This window comes from Salvelinus fontinalis, chromosome 36, assembly GCF_029448725.1.
Source record: "Salvelinus fontinalis isolate EN_2023a chromosome 36, ASM2944872v1, whole genome shotgun sequence".
In the NCBI taxonomy this organism is placed as follows: domain Eukaryota; kingdom Metazoa; phylum Chordata; class Actinopteri; order Salmoniformes; family Salmonidae; genus Salvelinus; species Salvelinus fontinalis.
Window position 1 is genome coordinate 18,711,149 of NC_074700.1, and position 21,989 is coordinate 18,733,137.

Here is a 21,989-nt window from a genome sequence, read left to right on the forward strand (position 1 = left end):
TGTGCCGGGTTGAGATTATAACAGTACATGGCCAAAATGTTCAAACGTTCATAGATGACCAGCAGGGTCAGATAATAATAATCACAGTGGTTATAGAGGGTGCAACAGGAGTAACCTCAGGAGTAAATGTCAGTTGGCTTTTCATAGCCGATCATTCAGAGTTCGAGACAGCTGGTGGGGTGGAGAGGGAGTCGAAAACAGCAGGTCCGGGACAAGGTAGCATGTCCAGTGAACAGGTCAGGGTTCCATAGCCGCAGGCAGAACAGTTGAAACTGTAGCCGCAGCACGACCAGTTGGACTGGGGACAGCAAGGAGTCATCAGGCCAGGTAGTCCCGAGGCATGGTCCTAGGGCTCAGGTCCTCCGAGAGGAGAGAGAATTAGTGGGAGCATACTTAAATTCTAACAGGACACCGGATAAGACAGGAGAAGTACTCCAGATAACAGACTGACCCTAGCCCCCCGACACAAACTATTGGAGTGTAATTACTGGAGGCTGAGACAGGAGGGATCGGGAGACACTGTGAAGATGATATCCGATGATACCCCCAGACAGGGCCAAACAGGCAGGATATAACCCCACCCACTTTCCCAAAACACAGCCCCCACACCACTAGAGGGATATCTTCAACCACCAACTTACCATCCTGAGACAAGGCCGAGTATAGCCCACAAAGATTTCCCCCACGGCATAACCCCGAGGGGGGCACCAACCCGGACAGGAAGATAACGTCAGAGACTCAAGTGACGCACCCCTCCTAGGGACTGCATGGAAGAGCACCAGTAAGCTAGTGATTCAGCCCCTGTAATAGGGTTAGAGGTAGAGAATCCCAGTGGAGAAAGGGGAACCGGCCAGACAGAGACAGCAAGGGTGGTTCGTCGCTCTAGTGCTTTTCCTTTCACCTTCACACCCCTGGGCCAGACTACACTCATAGGACCTACTGAAGAGATGAGTCTTCAATAAAGACTTAAAGGTTGAGACCGAGTCTACATCTCTCACATGGGTAGGCAGACCATTCCATAAAAATGGAGCTATATAGGAGAAAACCCTGTCTCCAGCTGTTTTCTTAGAAATTCTAGGGACAATTAGGAGGCCTGCGTCTTGTGACCATAGCGTATGTGTAGGTATGTACGGCAGGACCAAATCAGTAAGATAGCTAGGAGCAAGCCCATGTAATGCTTGGTAGGTTAGCAGTAAAACCTTGAAATCATCCTTAGACTTAACAGGAAGCCAGTTGTAGTGAGGCTAGCACTGGCGTAATATGATCACATTTTTTTGGTTTTAGTCAAGATTCTAGCAGCCGTGTTTAGCACTAACTGAAGTTTATTTAGTGCTTTATCCGGGTAGCTGGAAGGTAGAGCATTGCAGTAGTCTAATCTAGAAGTGACAAAAGCATGTGTGAATGTTTCTGCATTTTTGGACAGAAAGTTTTAAGATTTTTTCAATGTTTCAAGCTGTCCTTGAAATAGTCTTGATATGTTCGTCAAAAGAGAGATCAGGGTCCAGAGTAACGCCGAGGTCCTTTACATTTTTATTTGAGATGACTGTACAACCATCAAGATTAATTGTCAGATCCAACAGAAGATCCCTTTGTTTCTTGGGACCTAGAACTAGCATCTCTGTTTTGTCCGAGTTTAAAATATAAAAATGTGCGCCATCCACTTCCTTATGTCTGAAACACAGGCTTCCAGGGAGGGCAATTTTGGGGCTTCGCCATGTTTCATTGAAATGTACAGCTGTGTATCGTCCGCATAGCAGTGAAAGTTACCATTATGGTTCCGAATGACATTACCAAAAGGTAAAATATATAGTGAAAACAACAGAGGTCCTAAAATGGAACCTTGAGGAACACCGAAATGTAGTTAATTTGTCAGAGGACAAACCATCCAGAGAGACTGATATCTTTCCGACAGATAAGATCTAAACCAGGCCAGAACTTGTCCGTGTAGACCAATTTGGGTTTCCAATCTCTCCAAGAGAATGTGGTGATTGACGGTATCAAAAGCAGCACTAAGGTCTAGGAGCATGAGGACAGATGCAGAGCCTTGGTCATAAAAATGATGCAGAGCCTTGACGCCATTAAAAGGTCATTTACCACTTTCGAGTGCAGTCTCAATGCTATGATGGGGTCTAATACCAGACTGAAACGATTAATTTACATTGTTTGTCTTCAGGAAGGCAGTGAGTTGCTGTGCAACAGCTTTTTCTAAAATCTTTAAGAGGATTGGGAGATTTGATATAGGCCGATTTTTTTTTTTAGTTTTTAAAATATTTTTTGGGTCAAGGTTTTGCTTTTTCATTAGAGGCTTTATTACTGCCACTTTTAGTGAGTTTGGTACACATCCGCTGTATAAGGAGCCATTTATGTTCAACATAGGCGGGCCAAGCACAGGAAGCAGCTCTTTCAGTAGTTTAGTTGGAATTGCGTCTAGTATGCATCTTGACGGTTTAGAGCCCATGACTATTTTCATGAATGTGTTAAGAGATATAGGATTTAAAAATTTGAGTGTCTCCCTTGATCATAGGTCCTGGCAGTGTTGTGCAGACTCAGGACAGCTGAGCTTTGGAGAAATACGCAGATTTAAAGAGAAGTCTGTAATTTGCTTTCTAATGATCATGATCTTTTCATCAAAGAAGTTCATGAATTTATCACTGCTGAAGTGAAAGTCATCCTCTCGGGGAATGCTGCTTTTTACTTAGCTTTGCGACAGTATCAAAAATACATTTTGTATTGTTCTTATTCTCAATTAAGTTGGAAAAATAGGATGATCGAGCAGCAGGGAGGGCTCTTCGAGACTGTACTGTACTGTCTTTCCAAGCTAATCGGAAGACTTCCAGTTTGGTGTAGCGCCATTTCCGTTCCAATTTTCTCTAAGCTTGCTTCAGGGCTCGGGTATTTTCTGTATACCAGGGAGCTAGTTTCTTATTTTTTATTTATTTATTTAACCTTTATTTAACCAGGTAGGCAAATTGAGAACACGTTCTCATTTACAATTGCGACCTGGCCAAGATAAAGCAAAGCAGTTCGACACATACAACAACACATAGTTACACATGGAGTAAAAACAAACATATAGTCAATAATACAGTGAAAAAAAATACGTCTATATACAATGTGAGCAAGTGAGGTGAGATAAGGGAGGTGAAGGCAAACAGATATATGTATAAATAAATAAAATATAAAAAGGCCATGGAGGCGAAGTGAGTACAACAGAGCAAGTAAAATAAAAACTAAAAAAACACTGGAATGGTTGGTTTGCATTGGAAGAAAGTGCAAAGTAGAGACAGAAATAATGGGGTGCAAAGGAGCAAAATAAATTAATAAATAAATACAGTAGGTAAAGAGGTAGTTGTTTGGGCTAAATTGTAGATGGGTTATGTACAGGTGCAGTAATCTATGAGCTGCTTTGACAGCTGGTGCTTAAAGCTAGTGAGGGAGATAGGTGTTTCCAGTTTCAGAGATTTTTGTAGTTCGTTCCAGTCATTGGCAGCAGAGAACTGGAAGGAGAGGCGTCCAAAGGAAGAATTGGTTTTGGGGGTGACTAGAGAGATATACCTGCTGGAGCGCGTGCTACAGGTAGGTGCTGCTATGGTGACCAGCGAGCTGAGATAAGGGGGGACTTTACCTAGCAGGGTCTTGTAGATGACCTGGAACCAGTGGGTTTGGCGACGAGTATGAAGCGAGGGCCAGCCAACGAGAGTGTACAGGTCGCAGTGGTGGGTAGTATATGGGGCTTTGGTGACAAAACGGATGGCACTGTGATAGACTGCATCCAATTTATTGAGTAGGGTTTTGGAGGCTATTTTGTAAATGACATCACCGAAGTCGAGGATTGGTAGGATGGTCAGTTTTACAAGGGTATGTTTGGCAGCATGAGTAAAGGATGCTTTGTTGCGGAATAGGAAGCCAATTCTAGATTTGACTTTGGATTGGAGATGTTTGATGTGGGTCTGGAAGGAGAGTTTACAGTCTAACCAGACACCTAGGTATTTGTAGTTGTCCACATATTCTAAGTCAGAGCCGTCCAAAGTAGTGATGTTGGACAGGCGGGCAGGAGCAGGCAGCGATCGGTTGAAGAGCATGCATTTGGTTTTACTTGTATTTAAGAGCAGTTGGAGGCCACGGAAGGAGAGTTGTATGGCATTGAAGCTCGCCTGAAGGGTTGTTAACACAGTGTCAAAAGAAGGGCCAGAAGTATACAGAATAGTGTCGTCTGCGTAGAGGTGGATCAGAGAATCACCAGCAGCAAGAGCGACATCATTGATGTAAACAGAGAAGAGAGTCGGTCCAAGAATTGAACCCTGTGGCACCCCCATAGAGACTGCCAGAGGCCCGGACAACAGACCCTCCGATTTGACACACTGAACTCTATCAGAGAAGTAGTTGGTGAACCAGGCGAGGCAATCATTAGAGAAACCAAGGCTGTCGAGTCTGCCAATGAGGATGTGGTGATTGACAGAGTCAAAAGCCTTGGCCAGGTCAATGAATACGGCTGCACAGTATTGTTTCCTATCGATGGCGGTTACGATATCGTTTATGACCTTGAGCGTGGCTGAGGTGCACCCATGACCAGCTCTGAAACCAGATTGCATAGCGGAGAAGGTGTGGTGTGATTCGAAATGGTGGGTAATCTGTTTGTTGACTTGGCTTTCGAAGACCTTAGAAAGGCAGGGTAGGATAGATATAGGTCTGTAGCAGTTAGGGTCAAGGGTGTCCCCCCCTTTGAAGAGGGGGATAACCGCAGCTGCTTTCCAATCTTTGGGGATCTCAGACGACACGAAAGAGATGTTGAAGAGGCTAGTAATAGGGGTGGCAACAATTTCAGCAGATAGTTTTAGAAAGAAAGGGTCCAGATTATCTAGCCCGGCTGATTTGTAAGGGTCCAGATTTTGCAGCTCATTAAGAACATCAGCTGACTGAATTTGGGAGAAAGAGAAATGGGGAAGGCTTGGGCGAGTAGCAGAGGGGAGGGCAGTGCTGTTGTCCGGGGTAGGGGTAGCCAGGTGGAAAGCATGGCCAGCCGTAGAAAAATGCTTATTGAAATTCTCAATTATAGTGGATTTTTCGGTGGTGACAGTGTTTCCTATCTTCAGAGCGGTTGGAAGCTGGGAGGAGGTGTTCTTATTCTCCATGGACTTTACGGTGTCCCAGAACTTTTTTGAATTTGTGTTGCAGGAAGCAAATTTCTGCTTGAAAAAGCTAGCCTTGGCTGTTCTAACTGCCTGTGTATATTGGTTTCTGGCTTTCCTGAAAAGTTGCATATCACGGGGGCTGTTCGATGCTAATGCAGAACGCCATAGGATGTTTTTCTGATGGTTAAGGGCAGTCAGGTCAGGAGAGAACCAAGGGCTATATCTGTTCCTGGTTCTAAATTTCTTGAATGGGGCATGCTTATTCAAGATGGTGAGGAAGGCATTTTAAAAAAATGACCAGGCATCCTCTACTGACGGGATGAGATCAATATCCTTCCAGGATATCCCGGCCAGGTCGATTAGGAAGGCCTGCTCGCTGAAGTGTTTCAGGGAGCGTTTGACAGTGATGAGTGGAGGTCGTTTGACCGCTGACCCATTACGGATGCAGGCAATGAGGCAGTGATCGCTGAGATCTTGGTTGAAAACAGCAGAGGTGTATTTGGAGGGCAAGTTTGTTAGGATGATATCTATGAGGGTACCCGTGTTTACGGAATTGGGGTGGTACCTGGTAGGTTCATTGATAATTTGTGTGAGATTGAGGGCATCAAGCTTAGATTGTAGGGTGGCTGGGGTGTTGAGCATGTTCAAATTTAGGTCGCCTAGCAGCACGAGCTCTGAAGATAGATGGGGGGCAATCAGTTCACATATAGTGTCCAGAGCACAGCTGGGGGCAGAGGGTGGTCTATAGCAGGCGGCAACGGTGAGAGACTTGTTTTTAGAGAGGTGGATTTTTAAAAGTAGAAGTTCAAATTGTTTGGGAACAGACCTGGATAGTATAACAGAACTCTGCAGGCAGTCTTTGCAGTAGATTGCAACACCGCCCCCTTTGGCCGTTCTATCTTGTCTGAAAATATTGTAATTGGGGATAAAAATGTCTGAATTTTTGGTGGTCTTTCTAAGCCAGGATTCAGACACGGCTAAAACATCCGGGTTGGTAGAGTGTGCTAAAGCAGTGAACAAAACAAACTTAGGGAGGAGGCTTCTAATGTTAACATGCATGAAGCCAAGGCTATTACGGTTACAGAAGTCATCAAAAGAGAGCGCCTGGGGAATAGGAGTGGAGCCAGGTACTGCAGGGCCTGGATTCACCTCTACATCACCAGAGGAACAGAGGAGAAGTAGGATAATGGTACGGCTAAAAGCTATGAGAATTGGTCGCCTAGAGCTACTAGAGCAGAGAGTAAAAGGAAGTTTCTGGGGGCGATAAAATAGTTTAAAGGAATAATGTACAGACAAAGGTATGGTAGGATGTGAATACAGTGGAGGTAAACCTAGGTATTGAGTGATGATGAGAGAGATCTTGTCTCTAGAAACATCATTGAAACCAGGTGATGTCATCGCATATGTGGGTGGTGGAACTGATAGGTTGGATATGGTATAGAGAGCAGGGCTAGAATCTCTACAGTGAAATAAGCCAATAAACACTAACCAGAACAGCAATGGACAAGGCATATTTACATTAAGGAGAGGCATGCTTAATCGAGTGATCAGTAAGATGACAAATGCTTTTTGTTTTTAGGGGTGCGACTGCATCTAGGGTATTAATCAAGGTTAAATTAAGTTCCTCAGTTAGGTGGTTAACCAATTCTTGTACTCTGAAGTCCTTGGGTAGGGGGAGGGAGTCTGGAAGGGCATCTAGGAATCTTTTGGTTGTACGAGAATTTATAACACGGCTTTTGATGATCCTTGGTTGGGGTCTGAGCAGATTATTTGTTGCGATTGCAAACATAATAAAATGGTGGTCCGATACTCCAGGACTATGAGGAAAAACATTAAGATCCACAATATTTATTCCACGGGACAAAACTAGGTCCAGAGTGTGACACGGCAGTGAGTAGGTCCAGAGACATGTTGGAAAAAACTCACTGAGTCGATGATGGCTCCGAAAGCCTTTTGGAGTGGGTCTGGACTTTTCCATGTGAATATTAAAGTCACCAAAAATTTAAATATTATGCCATGACTACAAGGTCTGATAGGAATTCAGGGAACTCGGTGAGGAACGCTGTATACGGCCCAGTAGGCCTGTAAACAGTAGCTATAAAAAGTTATTGAGTAGGCTGCATAGATTTCATGACTTGAAGCTCAAAAGACAAACGCAGTCATATTTTCTTTGTAAATTGAAATTTACTGTCGTAAATGTTAGCAACACCTCCGCCTTTGTGTGATGCAAAGGGGATATGGTCACTACTGTAATCAGGAGGAGAGGCCTCATTTAACACACTTGTATTATCATCTACATTTATGATGAGTATTTCTGTTGAATAGATGTGGCTATGCACTATCACTGGATGTTTTTGGAACTAGTGAATGTAACACGCCAATGTAAACTCAGATTTTTTTATATGAACTTTATCAAACAAAACATACATGTATTGTGTAACATGAAGTCCTATGAGTGTCATCTGAAGATCATCAAAGGTTAGTGATTCATTTTATCTCTATTTGTGCTTTTTGTGACTGCTATCTTTGGCTGGACAAATGGCTGTGCTTATTCTGTGGCTTGGTGGTGACCTAACATAATCGTTTTTCGCTGAAAAGCATATTTGAAATCGGACACTTTGGTGGGATCAACAACAAGATTACCTTTAAAATGGTATAAGACACATGTATGTCTGAGGAATTTTAATTATGAGATTTCTGTTGTTTTGAATTTGGCGGCCTGCACTTTCACTGGCCGTTGTCATATCATCCCGTTACCGGGATTGCAGCCATAAGAAGTTTTAATACTGTTCACCTTATGGTTGAACCAACAAGGTCGTCTTAAATTTTTGTACTAGCCCAGTACCAATGTAGCCTGGTTGCCATCCTTGTTCAACTATTCCATTCCGCTCCTGCCATTTGCCAAAGAGACTGGCCTTTCGGCAATCTTCAAAGATGAACATTCTTTAATTAATGATCTTGAGCAGGATTTGATCCTGATTCGATAACACTCACAGCTATCATCCATTCACAATGTTTTTGCAAATTCGACTGATAGGAAAATATTAACTTTATTCATACATTTGATTGGAAACATTCTAACGTTGGGCATTCTGATGTTATATATTTCATTATAACTTTGGGTTTAGGGAGAACAGAGGATTCCCGTTTCTTGTATTTTTACCACCAGCCAATGTGATCGCAAAGGTTTTTTCTTTTTTTCTTGTTCAAAATAAATTACCAAGCTATATTGCTACTTCTGGGACACGCATTGGGCTAGGCTACTGGTTCAACAGCTATAAGAGGAATACAGAGAGGATGGAAGAGGGAGAGGCCAGTAGAGATGCCAACGGTGATGTGTGAATTGCTCTAGAAGGGAACAGTGAAGACGGGAGTGTAAATTAGAAGTTAATTCCTAGGCTGGGCTAATTAATCCACCATTTGTATGCTAGCATATACATTAGGCCTAGCCTACTAGGGTGAATTTAGGTCACCACCTGTACCATGCAAGCCAGAGCACATTTTTTTTGCGTCTGACACATTTTGTGCCAATGAATTGAAGTTAGACATTGTTGAATAAAATGTGCAATTAAGTCTACACTAACTTTTTCCACTAGTGGCACTGGTGCTACAAACTTTTTAATTTGGTTTCACTAGCTAATTTTTATTTTATTTAACCTTTTTAACTAGGCAAGTCAGTTGAGAACAAATTCCTATTTACAATGACGGCCTATGCCGGTCAAACCCTAACCCGGACGACGCTGGGCCAATTGTGCGCTGCCCTATGGGACTCCCCATCACGGCCGGTTGGGATACAGCCTGGAATCGAACCAGGGTCTGTAGTGACGCCTCTAGCACTGAGATGCAGTGCCTTAGACCGTTGCATGATTTACATTTTAAATAATTGATTAAGACCTGGCCTGTCTAATAATGTGCCTGCAGTCCACATAAAACCAGGCTAATAATTACTAGCCATCTCTTAAATTAGCATGCCCTTGTGTTTATAAATTGATTTGGATTTTTAAAATAAAGTGCAAAATTACCTTTCCATCTACCCGAAGACAGTTATTTTGTATTTTATTAGGATTGCCATTATCTGTTGCAAAAGCAGCAGCTACTCTTCCTGGGGTCCACACAAAACATGAAACAATACAGAAAATGAATAGACAAGAACAGTAGCATGTGATTTTCATTAGCATCGCTAATGGCTACACAAAGTGGTAGACATATAGGGCTTACTCGCACTGCACACAGCAGGGCTCGACATTCAAATATATTTGCCAGTGCCAACTGAAAGCTACAGGCCGGAATAAAAAAAAAATATTGGCAAGGTCCAGATCTGAGAGGAAAGCGAATGATCCGTGCATAATTTCAGTAACAGGTGATCTTCTTTCATTTGCGAGCTGAGCAACTAGCCTGTACAGGGTTGATACAGACATTGGCAAGTCAAAATAAAGGACTTTTTCAAGCACTTAGTTGTAATTTTCAAGGATCTACATTTTTATATTTAATTGTTGTAACAGCCTATAGGTAAAAATATATAATAACCTCAAAATGTATGCAACAAATATGCATTACCACTTTAAAAATGAATATCTTTTTAATAGGCCTACCCAATGGAATTATACATTGACATTTATTTTTACATTCTAAAATATGTGAACCAACATTTCTAAAAACATGTTTTAATTTTTGTAATTATGAGGTATTGTGTGTAGCTCTGTGAAGGGGGGGGGGGATCAATGCAATCCATTTTGAATTCAGGCTGTAACACAAGAAGATGTGGAATAAGTCAAGCGGTATGAATACTTTCTGAAGGCACTGTATGTGTGCAGCGCGCGTGTGATAAATAATCGACATAACGAACAAAGGGCTCCGGGAATCAATCTTTTTTTTTAATCAATTGTATAGCCTAGATTAAAAAATAGTATTATTACAATAATTTTTCACTGGCACAAGCGCGCCACTGACGGGGATGATCGACTGGCCCGGAGGGTTTCCAAAACCGGGCAGCCCTGTATGTCGAGCCCTGACACACAGAAGGGCATTCCCGTGCCGTTGTTGCCTCTTTATAAAGTTGGCTTTTTTTTGGTCAATTGCACATTACTGTTTGAATAAGTCATGATAATAAAACAAATTAAGCAAATTGTCTAACCCCACAATAACGTGACCAGGTAAGAAAAGTTCACTGGCACCCTTTTGATCAATTAAAAGAAATGTGTGTTGCACTACCAAGTCAAACAGTCACACATTTGGTCGTAGTATCGAACCCTTTTATAGTGCCGAGGCCTATTTAATGAAACACTGGCTGTTGATGTAGGCAACGGAGAGCAAAGCAGGGAATCCCCAGTTCCCCACTGATCTCCTTTTTGAAAATGGCAAGTTCATTTTCTCATCCATAAACGCATATCAAGTGCAAGTACGCTGGAGGGCCTTTTCAGGAGGGAAGTCTACTGTGGATAGCTAAAATAATGATTATGATCACGTTCTCTCAATTGTTATTGTTATATTTGGCAAGGATATTGCTGCCAGTAAGATTGCACCTAAATCAACCATTTATCGGATCATCAAGAACTTCAAGGAGAGTGGTTCAATTGTTGTGAAGAAGGCTTCAGGGCGCCCAAGAAAGTCCAGCAAGGACCAGGACCATCCCCTTATGTTGATTCAGCTGCGGGATCGGGGCACCACCAGTACAGAGCTTGCTCAGGAATGGCAGCAGGCAGGTGTGAGTGCATCTGCACGCACAGTAAGGCGAAGACTTTTGGAGGATGGCCTGGTGTCAAGAAGAGCAGCAAAGAAGCCTTTTCTCTCCAGGAAAAACATCAGGGACAGACTGATTTTCTGCAAAAGGTACAGGGATTGGACTGCTGAGGACTGGGGTAAAGTCATTTTCTCTGATGAATCCTCTTTCCGATTGTTTGGGGCATCCGGAAAAAAGCTTGTCCGGGGAAGACAAGGTGAGCGCTACCATGAGTCCTGTGTCATGCCAACAGTAAAGCATCCTGAGACCATTCATGTGTGGGGTTGCTTCTCAGCCAAGGGAGTGGGCTCACTCACAATTTTGCCTAAGAACACAGCCATGAACACAGTCATCAACACAGCCATTGATTGATGGGTCCATTTAGGGTGTGTGTGCGAGTTCGCTAATTCTTTCTAAGCCTATGTCCATTCAGAAAGTTTCCTAAAATAGCCTGTCTGGACTCCATCCCTTAAGAAAGAAGGGGCTAATAATAGAACAGAAATGAGCATAATAAAATTAAGTCAGCAAGTCATGATGACCAGCATACAGTGTATTCAAACCCCTTGACTTTTTTCACATCTTGTTACGTTACAGCCTTATTCTAAAATGGATTAAATGTTTCCCCCCCCCCCCCTCATCAATCTACACACAATGCCACATAGTGACAAAGCAAAAACAGGTATTTAGAAATGTTTGTTAAAAAAATAGAAAAATGACATTTACTTAAGTATTCAGACCCTTTACTCAGTACTTTGAAGCACCTTTGGCAGCGATTACAGTCTCAAGTCTTCTTTGCACAGCATGGCAGACATGTATTTGGGGAGTTTCTCCCATTCCTCTTGGCATATCCTCTCAAGCTCTGTCAGGTTGGATGGGGAGCGTTGCTGCACAGCTATTTTCAGATCACTCCAGAGATGTTCGATCGGGTTCAAGTCAAATCAAAATCAAATCAAATGTTATTTGTCACATACACATGGTTAGCAGATGTTAATGCACGTGTAGCAAAATGCTTCCGACAGTGCGGTAATATCTAACAAGTAATCTAACAAATTCACAACAACTACCTTATATACACAAATGTAAGGGATGGAATAAGAATATGTACATATAAATATATGGATGAGCGATGGCCGTGTGGCGTAGGTAAGATGCAAAAGATGGTTCTTGCTTCTACACCTGCATTGCTTGCTGTTTGGGGTTTTAGGCTGGGTTTCTGTACAGCACTTCGAGATATTCGCTGATGTACGAAGGGCTATATAAAATAAACTTGATTTGAACTTGATATGAAATACAGTATATACATATGAGATGAGTAATGTAGGATATGTATACATTATTAAAGTGGCATTATTTAAATTGACTAGTGATACCTTTTATTAAATCAATGTATTAAAGTGGCCAGTGATTTGCGTCATAATGTAGGCAGCAGCCTCTATGTTAGTGATGGCTATTTAACAGTCTGATTGCCTTAAAATAGAAGCTGTTTTTCAGTCTCTCGGTCCCAGCTTTGATGCCCCTGTTCTGACCTCGCCTTCTGGATGATAGCGGGGTGAACAGGCAGTGGCTCGGGTGGCTGTTGTCCTTGATGATCATTTTGGCCTTCCTGTGACTTCGGGTGGTGTAGGTGTCCTGGAGGGCAAGTTGTTTGCCCCCGGTGATGCGTTGTGCAGACTGCACTACCCTCTGGAGAGCCTTGCGGTTGAGGGCGGTGCAGTTGCCGTACCAGACGGTGATACAGCCCGACAGGATGCTCTCGATTGTGCATCTGTAGAAGTTTGTCAGGGTTTTAGGTGACAAGCCAAATTTCTTCAGCCTCCTGAGGTTGAAGAGGCGCTGTTGCACCTTCTTCACCACGCTGTCTGTGTGGGTGGACCATTTCAATTTGTCCGTGATGTGTACACCGAGGAACTTAAACCTTTCCACCTTCTCCACTACTGTCCCGTCGATGTGGATAGGGGGGTGCTCCCTCTGCTGTTTCTTGAAGTCCACAATCATCTCCTTTGTTTTGTTGATTGAGTTGAGTTTATTTTATTTTTACAGGGACAGTGCACATTAATCAACGTTTCAGTAAAAGTCCCGCAGTCCCTGGGCAGGTTATTAAAAACAATTACAATATAGACAATCATTGAGCAGTGAGCACATGCAGAGCAACATAGGACAAGCAAGACATAGCATACAGACAGAGCAACAAAGGACAAGCAAGACGTAGCATACAGACAGAGCAACATAGAACAAAAAGGAGCGAGACAAAATTCATAAAAGCAACTAAGTGTTTCCACACCTCACATGCTACAGACAACATGGAAAGCGGCAATACACAGCTAGGGATTATGTTCACAAATCTGATTGACCTTTAGCCATGTCTTCATGCATTTTGTGAAAGTGTGATATGTGGTGCAGTTAAGTGTGTCTGATGGCAGTGTATTCCAGACATGGGAAGCTCTCACAGAGAAAGCAGATTTACTAAAGGTGTTTTTCCTTAAGGGAACTATACAGGTACCTCTCATGGCAGACCTTGTGGATCTGCTGCCATATGTTTGGGTTTTCTGTTTAACAAACATACTGAGTGGAGGGGGAGCCAGGCAATTTAGCATCTTGAATACAAGACATACGTCGGTGTATTGTACAGGATTTTCCCAACTCAGGAGCTCATGCTTTCTGAGGATGTAACAGTAATGATGGCTGTTGGGCTTCCTATCAAGCACTTTGAGAGCCTGTTTGTAGACAAGACTGAATAGGTTTTAATGTTGTACAGCAAGTTTAGGACCAACTAGTCAAGCAGTATGTTAAGTGGGGGAGTATCATAGATTTGAAGTACAGTTTTGCTACCTCTGTAGTCAAGCAATTTCGTATAAATTGGAAATTAGCTAGGTTGAATTTGGTTATTTGAATGACCTTTTTCACATGCTTTTTAAAAGAGAGGTTGGAATCAAGTATAATGCCAAGGTACTTCAAATCAGATACCACCTGGAGCTTCTCCCCTGACACATAGATATCTGGCTCAGTAGCATCTGTTGCCCTCTTTGTGAAGAACATGCAAACAGTTTTTTTCACATTGAGATGCAAACACGAGTCACTGAGCCACTTTGTAACCTGGACCATTACAGTAGTGAGTTCTTGTGCAGCTTGTTATTTGCTCTTTGCATGCACATATATCACTGTATCATCTGCATACATTTGAACTTCAGACCCAGTACAGACAGAAGGCAGATGATTAATGTACAGGCTGAACAGGAGTTGCCCCAGTATTGACCCTTGGGGCACGCCCACATCATAGCTAAGCGTGGGCAACAGCCCATTGCTCACTCTGACACACTGAGTTCTGCCTTCAAGGTATGATTTCATCCATCGCAAGGCATCGGGGGAAAAGTTGAACTTGGACAATTTTGTGATGAGAATCTCATGGTTAACAGTATCAAAAGCCTTCCTTAGGTCCAGAAACACAGCCCCAACAACGCCCCCTTTGTCCATCTTGGACTTCACATTTTCCAGAAGAAAGCATTTGGCTGTGAGTGTTTCGCTCTGATGCCAAACTGCATGGAGTGTAATGTGAAGGGGCTGTTGTTGAGGTGGGCAATCAGTTGTTCTGCTACTCACTTTTCAACAACCTTTGACACCACAGGTAGTATACTAATGGGACTGTAGTTACTCACGTCAGCAGGGTCGCCTGATTTAAAGATGGCCGTTTTTATGGCCGACTTCCATACCCTTAGAAACACCCCGAGACCAATAGATGTGTTGGTGACCTTAGTAATGGGGCCAATGAGTGACTCTTTGTAGTTTTTAAGAAAGGTAGAGTCCAGCCCAAACACATCTTTGGCTTTAGAGTTCTTTAGTTCACCTTTGACTCAAACCTTCCTTATGATGAAGACAGGTTGAGTGTCATTCACTAGCACTGAGCCCAAGAAACCAGTGGAGGGGTTCTGTGTCAGTACCCTGACAGAGTCAATAAAGTAGGAATTGAAGGCTATTGCTATTTCGACTGCATCCTGTGTTAGATTGTTATTCACCATGATTTCTAGTCTTTTTGCAGTGTTACTATGGTCTTTCCCTGTTAACTTTTTTAGATTCTCCCAGATCAATTTAGAATTTCCCTTTGCTTCACCAATGAAGTTAATAAAAAAGTTTGCCTTGGCCTGTCTGATTTCTTTCATCACCTTATTTCTCAACATGGTAAACCTATGTCTGTCATGCTCCAATTTGGATCTTAGGGCTATTTTTAGAGCATAATCTCATTATTTCATCAATTTCCAGATTTCTCCATTTAGCCAAGGAAGATTGCTCTTGGCCAGGTTTGTATTTGATTTTCTTTAGGAAACCATTTATTGTACTCTGGACTGTGGATAGAAAAACCTGACTCAGCTTCCACGTCTGTATAGGACAAGAGATCATTCCAGTTAATTCCCTTAATTGCGTTTTCAAAATAGTTGAATTGTGTATTCTTAGTTGATCCGGCTTTCTAACAGTAGAGAGGTTAAACCTGCTCTTAGACAGCTTTCTGGCTATAAGTGTCAGATTATGATCAGATAGCCCAGTAACCATATTGAATGATTTAGTCACTCTCTCTGGTTTATTACTGAACACCAAATTAATCTGTGTTTTAGAGCAACAAGTCACCCTGGTTGGCCCTTTAACCTCTCTTGGGCACGTGAGACGGTAGCGTCCCACCACTTCAACAGCCAGTGAAACAACTGCTTGGCGCCAAATTCAAATACAGAAATACTCATTATAAAAATTCAGAAAACAAAACATATTTTACATAGGTTTAAAGATGAACTTCTTGTGAATCCAACCACGGTGTCAGATTTAAAAAATGCTTTACGGCGAAAGCATACATTACGATTATGAGAACATAGCCTACAAGACAAATCATTACAAACAGTAGCCAGCCAGATAGAACAGTTACACAATTTAGAAATAGAGATAAAATTAATCCTTTACCTTTAATGATGTTCATATGGTTGCACTCAGCAGACATTCAGTTACTCAATAAATGTTCCTCTTGTTCGATAAAGTCTCTTTATACCCAAAAACCTCCGTTTTGTTAGCGTTTTCTTCAGTAATCCACAGGCTGAAACGCAGTCAAAACAGGAAGACAAAAAAATCCAAATTGTATCCGTAAAGTTCATAGAAACATGACAAACGATGTTTATATTCAAACCTCAGGTTGTTTTTAGCCTAAATAATCGATAATATTTCAACAGGACAATAACGTCGTCAATATAAAATGTAAACAAGAAACGCTCTCTCTGTCTTGCGCAGGAAAAAGCTCTGTGAAACTTTAAGGTCCACTCATTCAGACTGCTCTTACTTCCTCATTTTTCAGAATACAAGACTGAAACACTTTCTAAAGACTGTTGACATCTAGTGGAAGGCATAGAAACTGCAAGTTGAGTCCTAATGGCATGTAATGGCATTGAATAGAAAATTACAAACCAAAAACAAAACTACTTCCTGAATGTATTTTTCTCAGGTTTTTGCCTGACAAAGCAGTGCTGTTAAACTCACAGACACTATTTTAACAGTTTTGGAAACTTTAGAGTTTTCTATCCAAATCTACCAGTTATATGCATATCATATCTTCTGGGCCCAAGAAACAGGCTGTTTAATTTGAGCATGCATTTCATCCAAAATTCCGAATGGTGCCCCCTACCCTAGAGAAGTTAACTAGCTGTGTAAGGTCAAAGGTATTAGTGATCCGTTTGAGGGTTTTCCTACAAGACTTGTCTGCATAAAATCTCCCATTAAGATGACCTCTTTCCCAAAATCAAATTCCCTAAGCATGTTATTAAACTGATCAAAAAACACTTTTGGTGGACGGTGGCCTATACATTCCAATAAGGGTAAAGGACATTTGAGTGAGAGGTTGTTTTCCTGACACCACTCTCCGAGTGCCCTCACCTCCTGCCTGTAGACTGTCTCGTCGTTGTTGGTAATCAAGCCCACTAATGTTGTGTCGTCTGCAAACTTGATGATTGAGTTGAAGGCGTGAATGGCCACGCAGTCATGGGTGAACAGGGAGTACAGGAGGGGGCTGAGCATGCACCCTTGTGGGGTCCCAGTGTTGAGGATCAGCGAAGTGGAAATGTTGTTTCCTACCTTCTTCACCTGGGGGGCGGCCCGTCAGAAAGTCCAGGACCCAATTGCACAGGGTGGGGTTGAGACCCAGGGTCTTAAGCTTAATGATGAGCTTGGAGGGTACTTTGTTGTTGAATGCTGAGCTGTAGTCAATGAACAGCATTCTTACATAGGTATTCCTCTGATCCAGATGGGATAGGGCAGTGTGCAGTAGAGGTCGACCGATTTTTATGATTTTTCAACACCAAAACCGATTATCGAAGGACCAAAAAAAGCCGATACCGTTTAATCGGAACAATTTTTAAATGTTTTATATATATATTTGTAATAATGACAATTACAACAATACTGAATGAACAATGAACACTTTTTTATTTTAACTTAATATAAAACATCAATAAAATAAATTTAGTCTCAAATAAATAGTGAAACATGTTCAATTTGGTTTAAATAATGCAAAAATAAAGTGTTGGAGAAGAAAGTAAAAGTGCAATATGTGCCATGTAAAAAAGCTAAAGTTTATGTTCCTTGCTCAGAACATGAGAACATATGAAAGCTGGTTGTTCCTTTTAACATGAGTATTCAGTATGCCTACCACCGCTCAGTCAGACTGCTCTATCAAATCATAGACTTAATTCAAATATAATAACACACAAATGCGAGACTTAGGTCATTTAATATGGTCAAATCCAGAAACTATCATTTCGAAAACAAAACGTTTATTCTTTCAGTGAAATACGGAACCGTTCCGTATTTTATCTAAACGGTGGCATCCATAAGTCTAAATATTGCTGTTACATTGCATAACCTTCAATGTTATGTCATAATTACGTAAAATTCTAGCAAATTAGTTTGCAACGAGCCAGGTGGCCCAAACTTTTGCATATACCCTGACGCAATGAACGCGAGAAGTGACACATTTTTCCTAGTTTAATATTGCCTGCTAACATGAATTTCTTTTAACTAAATATGCATGTTTTTAAAATATATACTTTTGTGTATTGCTTTTAAGAAAGGCATTGATGTTTATGGTTGGGTACATTCGTGCAACGATTGTGGGTTTTTTCGCAAATGCGCTTTTGTTAAATCATCCGCCGTTTGGCGAAGTTGGCTGTCCTTTGTTAGGAAGAAATGGTCTTCACACAGTTCGCAACGAGCCAGGCGGCCCAAACTGCTGCATATACACTGACTCTGTTGCATAGAGCACAAGAGAAGTGACACAATTTCCTTAGTTAAAAGAAATTCATGTTAGCAGGCAATATTAACAAAATCTGCAGGTTTAAAAAGATACACTTGTGTATTGATTTTAAGAAAGGCATTGAAGTTTATGGTTAGGTACACATTGGTGCAATGGCAGTGCTTTTTTGTGTGAATGCGCTTGCTAAATCACCCGTTTGGCGAAGTAGGCTGTGATTCAATGATAAATTAACAGGCATCACATCGATTATATGCAACACAGGACAAGCTAGATAACTAGTAATATCATCAACCATGTGTAGTTTACTAGTAATTATGTTAAGATTGATTGTTTTTTTATAAGATACGTTTAATGCTAGCTAGCCTCTTACCTTGGCTCCTTGCTGCACTCGCATAACAGGTAGTCAGCCTGCCACGCAGTCTCCTCGTGGAGTGCAATGTAATCGGCCATGATCAGTGTCCAAAAGTGCAGATTACGATTGTTATGAAAACTTGAAATCGGTCCTAATTAATCGGTCGACTTCTAGTGTGATGGTGATTGCATCGTCTGTGGACCTGTTGGGGCGTTATGCAAACTGAAGTGGGTCTAGGGTGGCAGGTTAGGTGGAGGTGATATGATCCTTGACTAGTCTCTCAAAGCACTTCATGATGACAGAAGTGAGTGCTACGGGGCGATAGTCATTTAGTTCAGTTATCTTTGCCTTTGGTATAGGAACAATGGTGGCCATCTTGAAGCATGTGGGGACAGCAGACTGGGATAGGGAGCTCTGTCCGGGCTCTGGCTGGGCCACTCAAGGACATTGAGACTTGTCCCGAAGCCACTCCTGCGTTGTCTTGGCTGTGTGTTTAGGGTCATTGGAAGGTGAACCTTTGCCCTAGTCTGTGGTCCTGAGCACAAGGATCTCTCTGTACTTTGCTCCGTTAATCTTTTCCTCGATCCTTACTAAACTCCCAGTCCCTGACGCTGAAAAACATCCCCACAGCATGATGCTGCCACCACCATGCTTCACCTTAGGGATGGTGCCAGGCTTCCTCCAGATGTGACGCTTGGTATTCATGCCAAAGAGTTCAATCTTGGTTTAATCAGACCAGAGAATCTTGTTTCTCATGGTCTGAGACTCTTTAGGTGCCTTTAGGAGTTGCATCCGTCTGGCCACTCTATCATTAAAGTCCTGATTGGTGTAGTGGTGCAGAGATGGTTGTCCATCTGGGAGGTTCTCCACAGCTCTGTCAGAGTGACCATTGGGTTCTTGGTCACCTCCCTGACCAAGGCCCTTCTCCCCCGATTGCTCAGTTTGGCCAGGCTGTCAGCTCTAAGAAAAGTCTTGGTGGTTCTAAACTTCTTCCATTTAAGAATGATGGATGCCACTGTGTTCTTGGGGACCCAGATCTGTGCCTCGACACAATCCAGTCTCTGAGCTCTACAGACAATTCCTTCAACCTCATGGCTTGGTTTTTGCTCTGACATTCTGTAAGACCTTATATAGACAGGTGTATTCCTTTCCAAAATATGTTCAATAAATTGATTTTACCACAGGTGGACTCTAATGAAGTTGTAGAATGGAAACAGTATGCACCTGAGCTCAATTTCGAGTCTCATAGCAAAGGGTTTGAATACTTATGTCAATGTGATATTTCAATATTTTAACGCGGTATTTGTTGTCTGTAGATTGCTGAGGAAAAAATACTATTTAATCTGTTTTAGAGTAAGGCTGTAACAAAATGTGGAAAAGGTCAAAGGGGTCTGAATACTTTCCGAAGGCACTATATGTTGCGAGGAACGGCGACAGATGACAGTTTCTTTCCTCATTCATGGCACGCACAGAAGCAAACCGTATTTGAATTGAACCTTGTAGGTTAATATTTTCTTTATCATTATTACACTCATTATGGAGTCCTCTCTAGCCACTTTGAACAACATGATCTTGCATTGACACTTCTCACAAGCACTTCATAACGGAAGTTTTTATTGTTGTTCTTAACTTTCTAGCTCTATTGCGCCAAATTTGCGCGCATCCCATATTCCATAATGTTATCATGGAAAATATGAATGTTGTTTCCAAACACCAATCAGCAACTGCACCTTAAATCCAGTTGCATATTGAACATTGAGATTGCCAAAATGCCAGTCTCTTTGGCAAATGACAGGAGTGGAATGCTAGCTAAAAAGACTGGTTCCCAGACTAGCACCAACACACCTGATTCAACAAATCATCAAGCCCTGGATTAGTTGATTCAGGTGTGCCAGGATTGAAAGATATTGTCATTTTCACAAAGTGAATTGATGGTCAGTTATTAATGACCTTTTTTATTTTTTCTCACCCTCTCTAGATGACGTGGTCTCAAATTACTTCACCAAGGGCAAGAGGGGCAAGAGGTCTGGAATCCTGCTCATCTTCTCATTCCTCAAGGAGGCGGTGTTGCCTAGTCGACAGAAGATGTACTGATGCTCTACCTGGGGGTTTGGGGGGGGAGTACGACGATGATAGATTTGGGAAGGGACTAAAGGAGAGGTGGCTGAGGAGGAGGGAAGAAAAGGAGGAGGAAGGAGAGTGCATCATAGCAGAGCTGATGAGAGCTCCCACTATTACTACGGACTAGCAGCAGTGCGTTTTACAGTACTTGTACATCTCTCTTACTCTCTTCTGTGTCCGAAATGGCATCCTATTCCCTATATAGTACACTATATAGGGAATAAGGTATCCATGTCGGTCTGTGATGACGACTGCCAACGAACAACTGAAGGCTTCTCCCTCCCTCTCTGGCTCCTGTTCTCCAGCTACAGTAAAAGCCTCTGTAGGCTCTACTGCAACACTCTTCTGTTCTGTTTTATAAAGGTTTGTTAAGGAAACTACGTGCTGGTGGGAGTCGTCTGGGCCGTATTCATTAGTGCAAAACGGAAACGAGCGTTTCTTATTGGACAAGTTCATGTTGTTCCCTCTCTGTTTATAGTCAGGTTTCTTCTGTTTGGTGCCTAATGAATAGCAGCTAAGTGGAGAAGTCAGGTTGGAAGAGAGAATGAGAACAAGGTTGGCGTAAAACTAGGCCAGATAGGGTGCCATTTGGACTCATTCAAGAGATCCTATTTCCTACATAGTGCACTACTTTTGGCCTGAGTCCCATGGCCCTGGTCAAAAGTAGTTCACTATATAGGGAATAGGGTACCATTTGGGACGTAGGTCTTGTGTTGTGTGCTGGGCCGTTAACTCCCTACTAGTATGGGGTCGCCTATAACCCAATGTTTGTACGTGGACCCATAGGAATGAATTTTTTTGTTTCTTCACTGTTCCCCATTCATTGACTCCATCGTTATAAATTTACTAGTTCTCTTGAACTGTTTCAAAGAAGACAAAAAGCTTAAATAAAATAAGTGATTTTTTGGGGGGGATATCAATTGATAAAAAAAACTGAACAAACAAACATTCCCACAAATACTTGTGCAATGATTTCTGTATGCCTGTTATGGCTGAATCTGGGTGTGTTTAGAGAGAGGAACTGATAACGTGATTATTAAAGAGGCAGTACATGGTGTGAGACTCATCACTGATTGGTTGTATGGAAGATGCATGGTATAAGACTGATTAGCTGTGAGGCAGGTACAGTGCCTTCAGAAAATATTCACACCCTTTTTTACACATTTTGTCGTTTTGCAGCCTGAATTTAAAATGGGTTAAATAGAGATTTGGAATTAGCTTTTGAGACATTTAAAAAATAAAATGAAAGCTGAAATAAGTATTCAACCCCTTTGTTATGGCAAACCTAAATAAGTTCAGGACTAAAAGTGTGCTTAACCAATCACACAAGTTGCATGGACTCACTCTGTGTGCAAAAATAGTATTTAACAATATTTTTGAATGAGTACC

At 42.0% G+C, this 21,989-nt stretch overlaps 1 protein-coding gene across 1 annotated transcript in view; it reads left to right on the plus strand.

Annotated features, from left to right (window-relative positions):
* The window catches only part of LOC129835349 (protein TEX261-like), a 34,494-nt gene extending 12,839 nt beyond the window's left edge, over positions 1-21,655 (plus strand). The window contains exon 6 of the mRNA XM_055900961.1: positions 20,458-21,655. Coding sequence (XP_055756936.1) covers positions 20,458-20,573 — 116 coding nt within the window. The 3' untranslated portion in view covers positions 20,574-21,655. The remainder of the gene's footprint in view (positions 1-20,457) is intronic.
* The last annotated feature ends 334 nt before the right edge of the window (positions 21,656-21,989 follow it).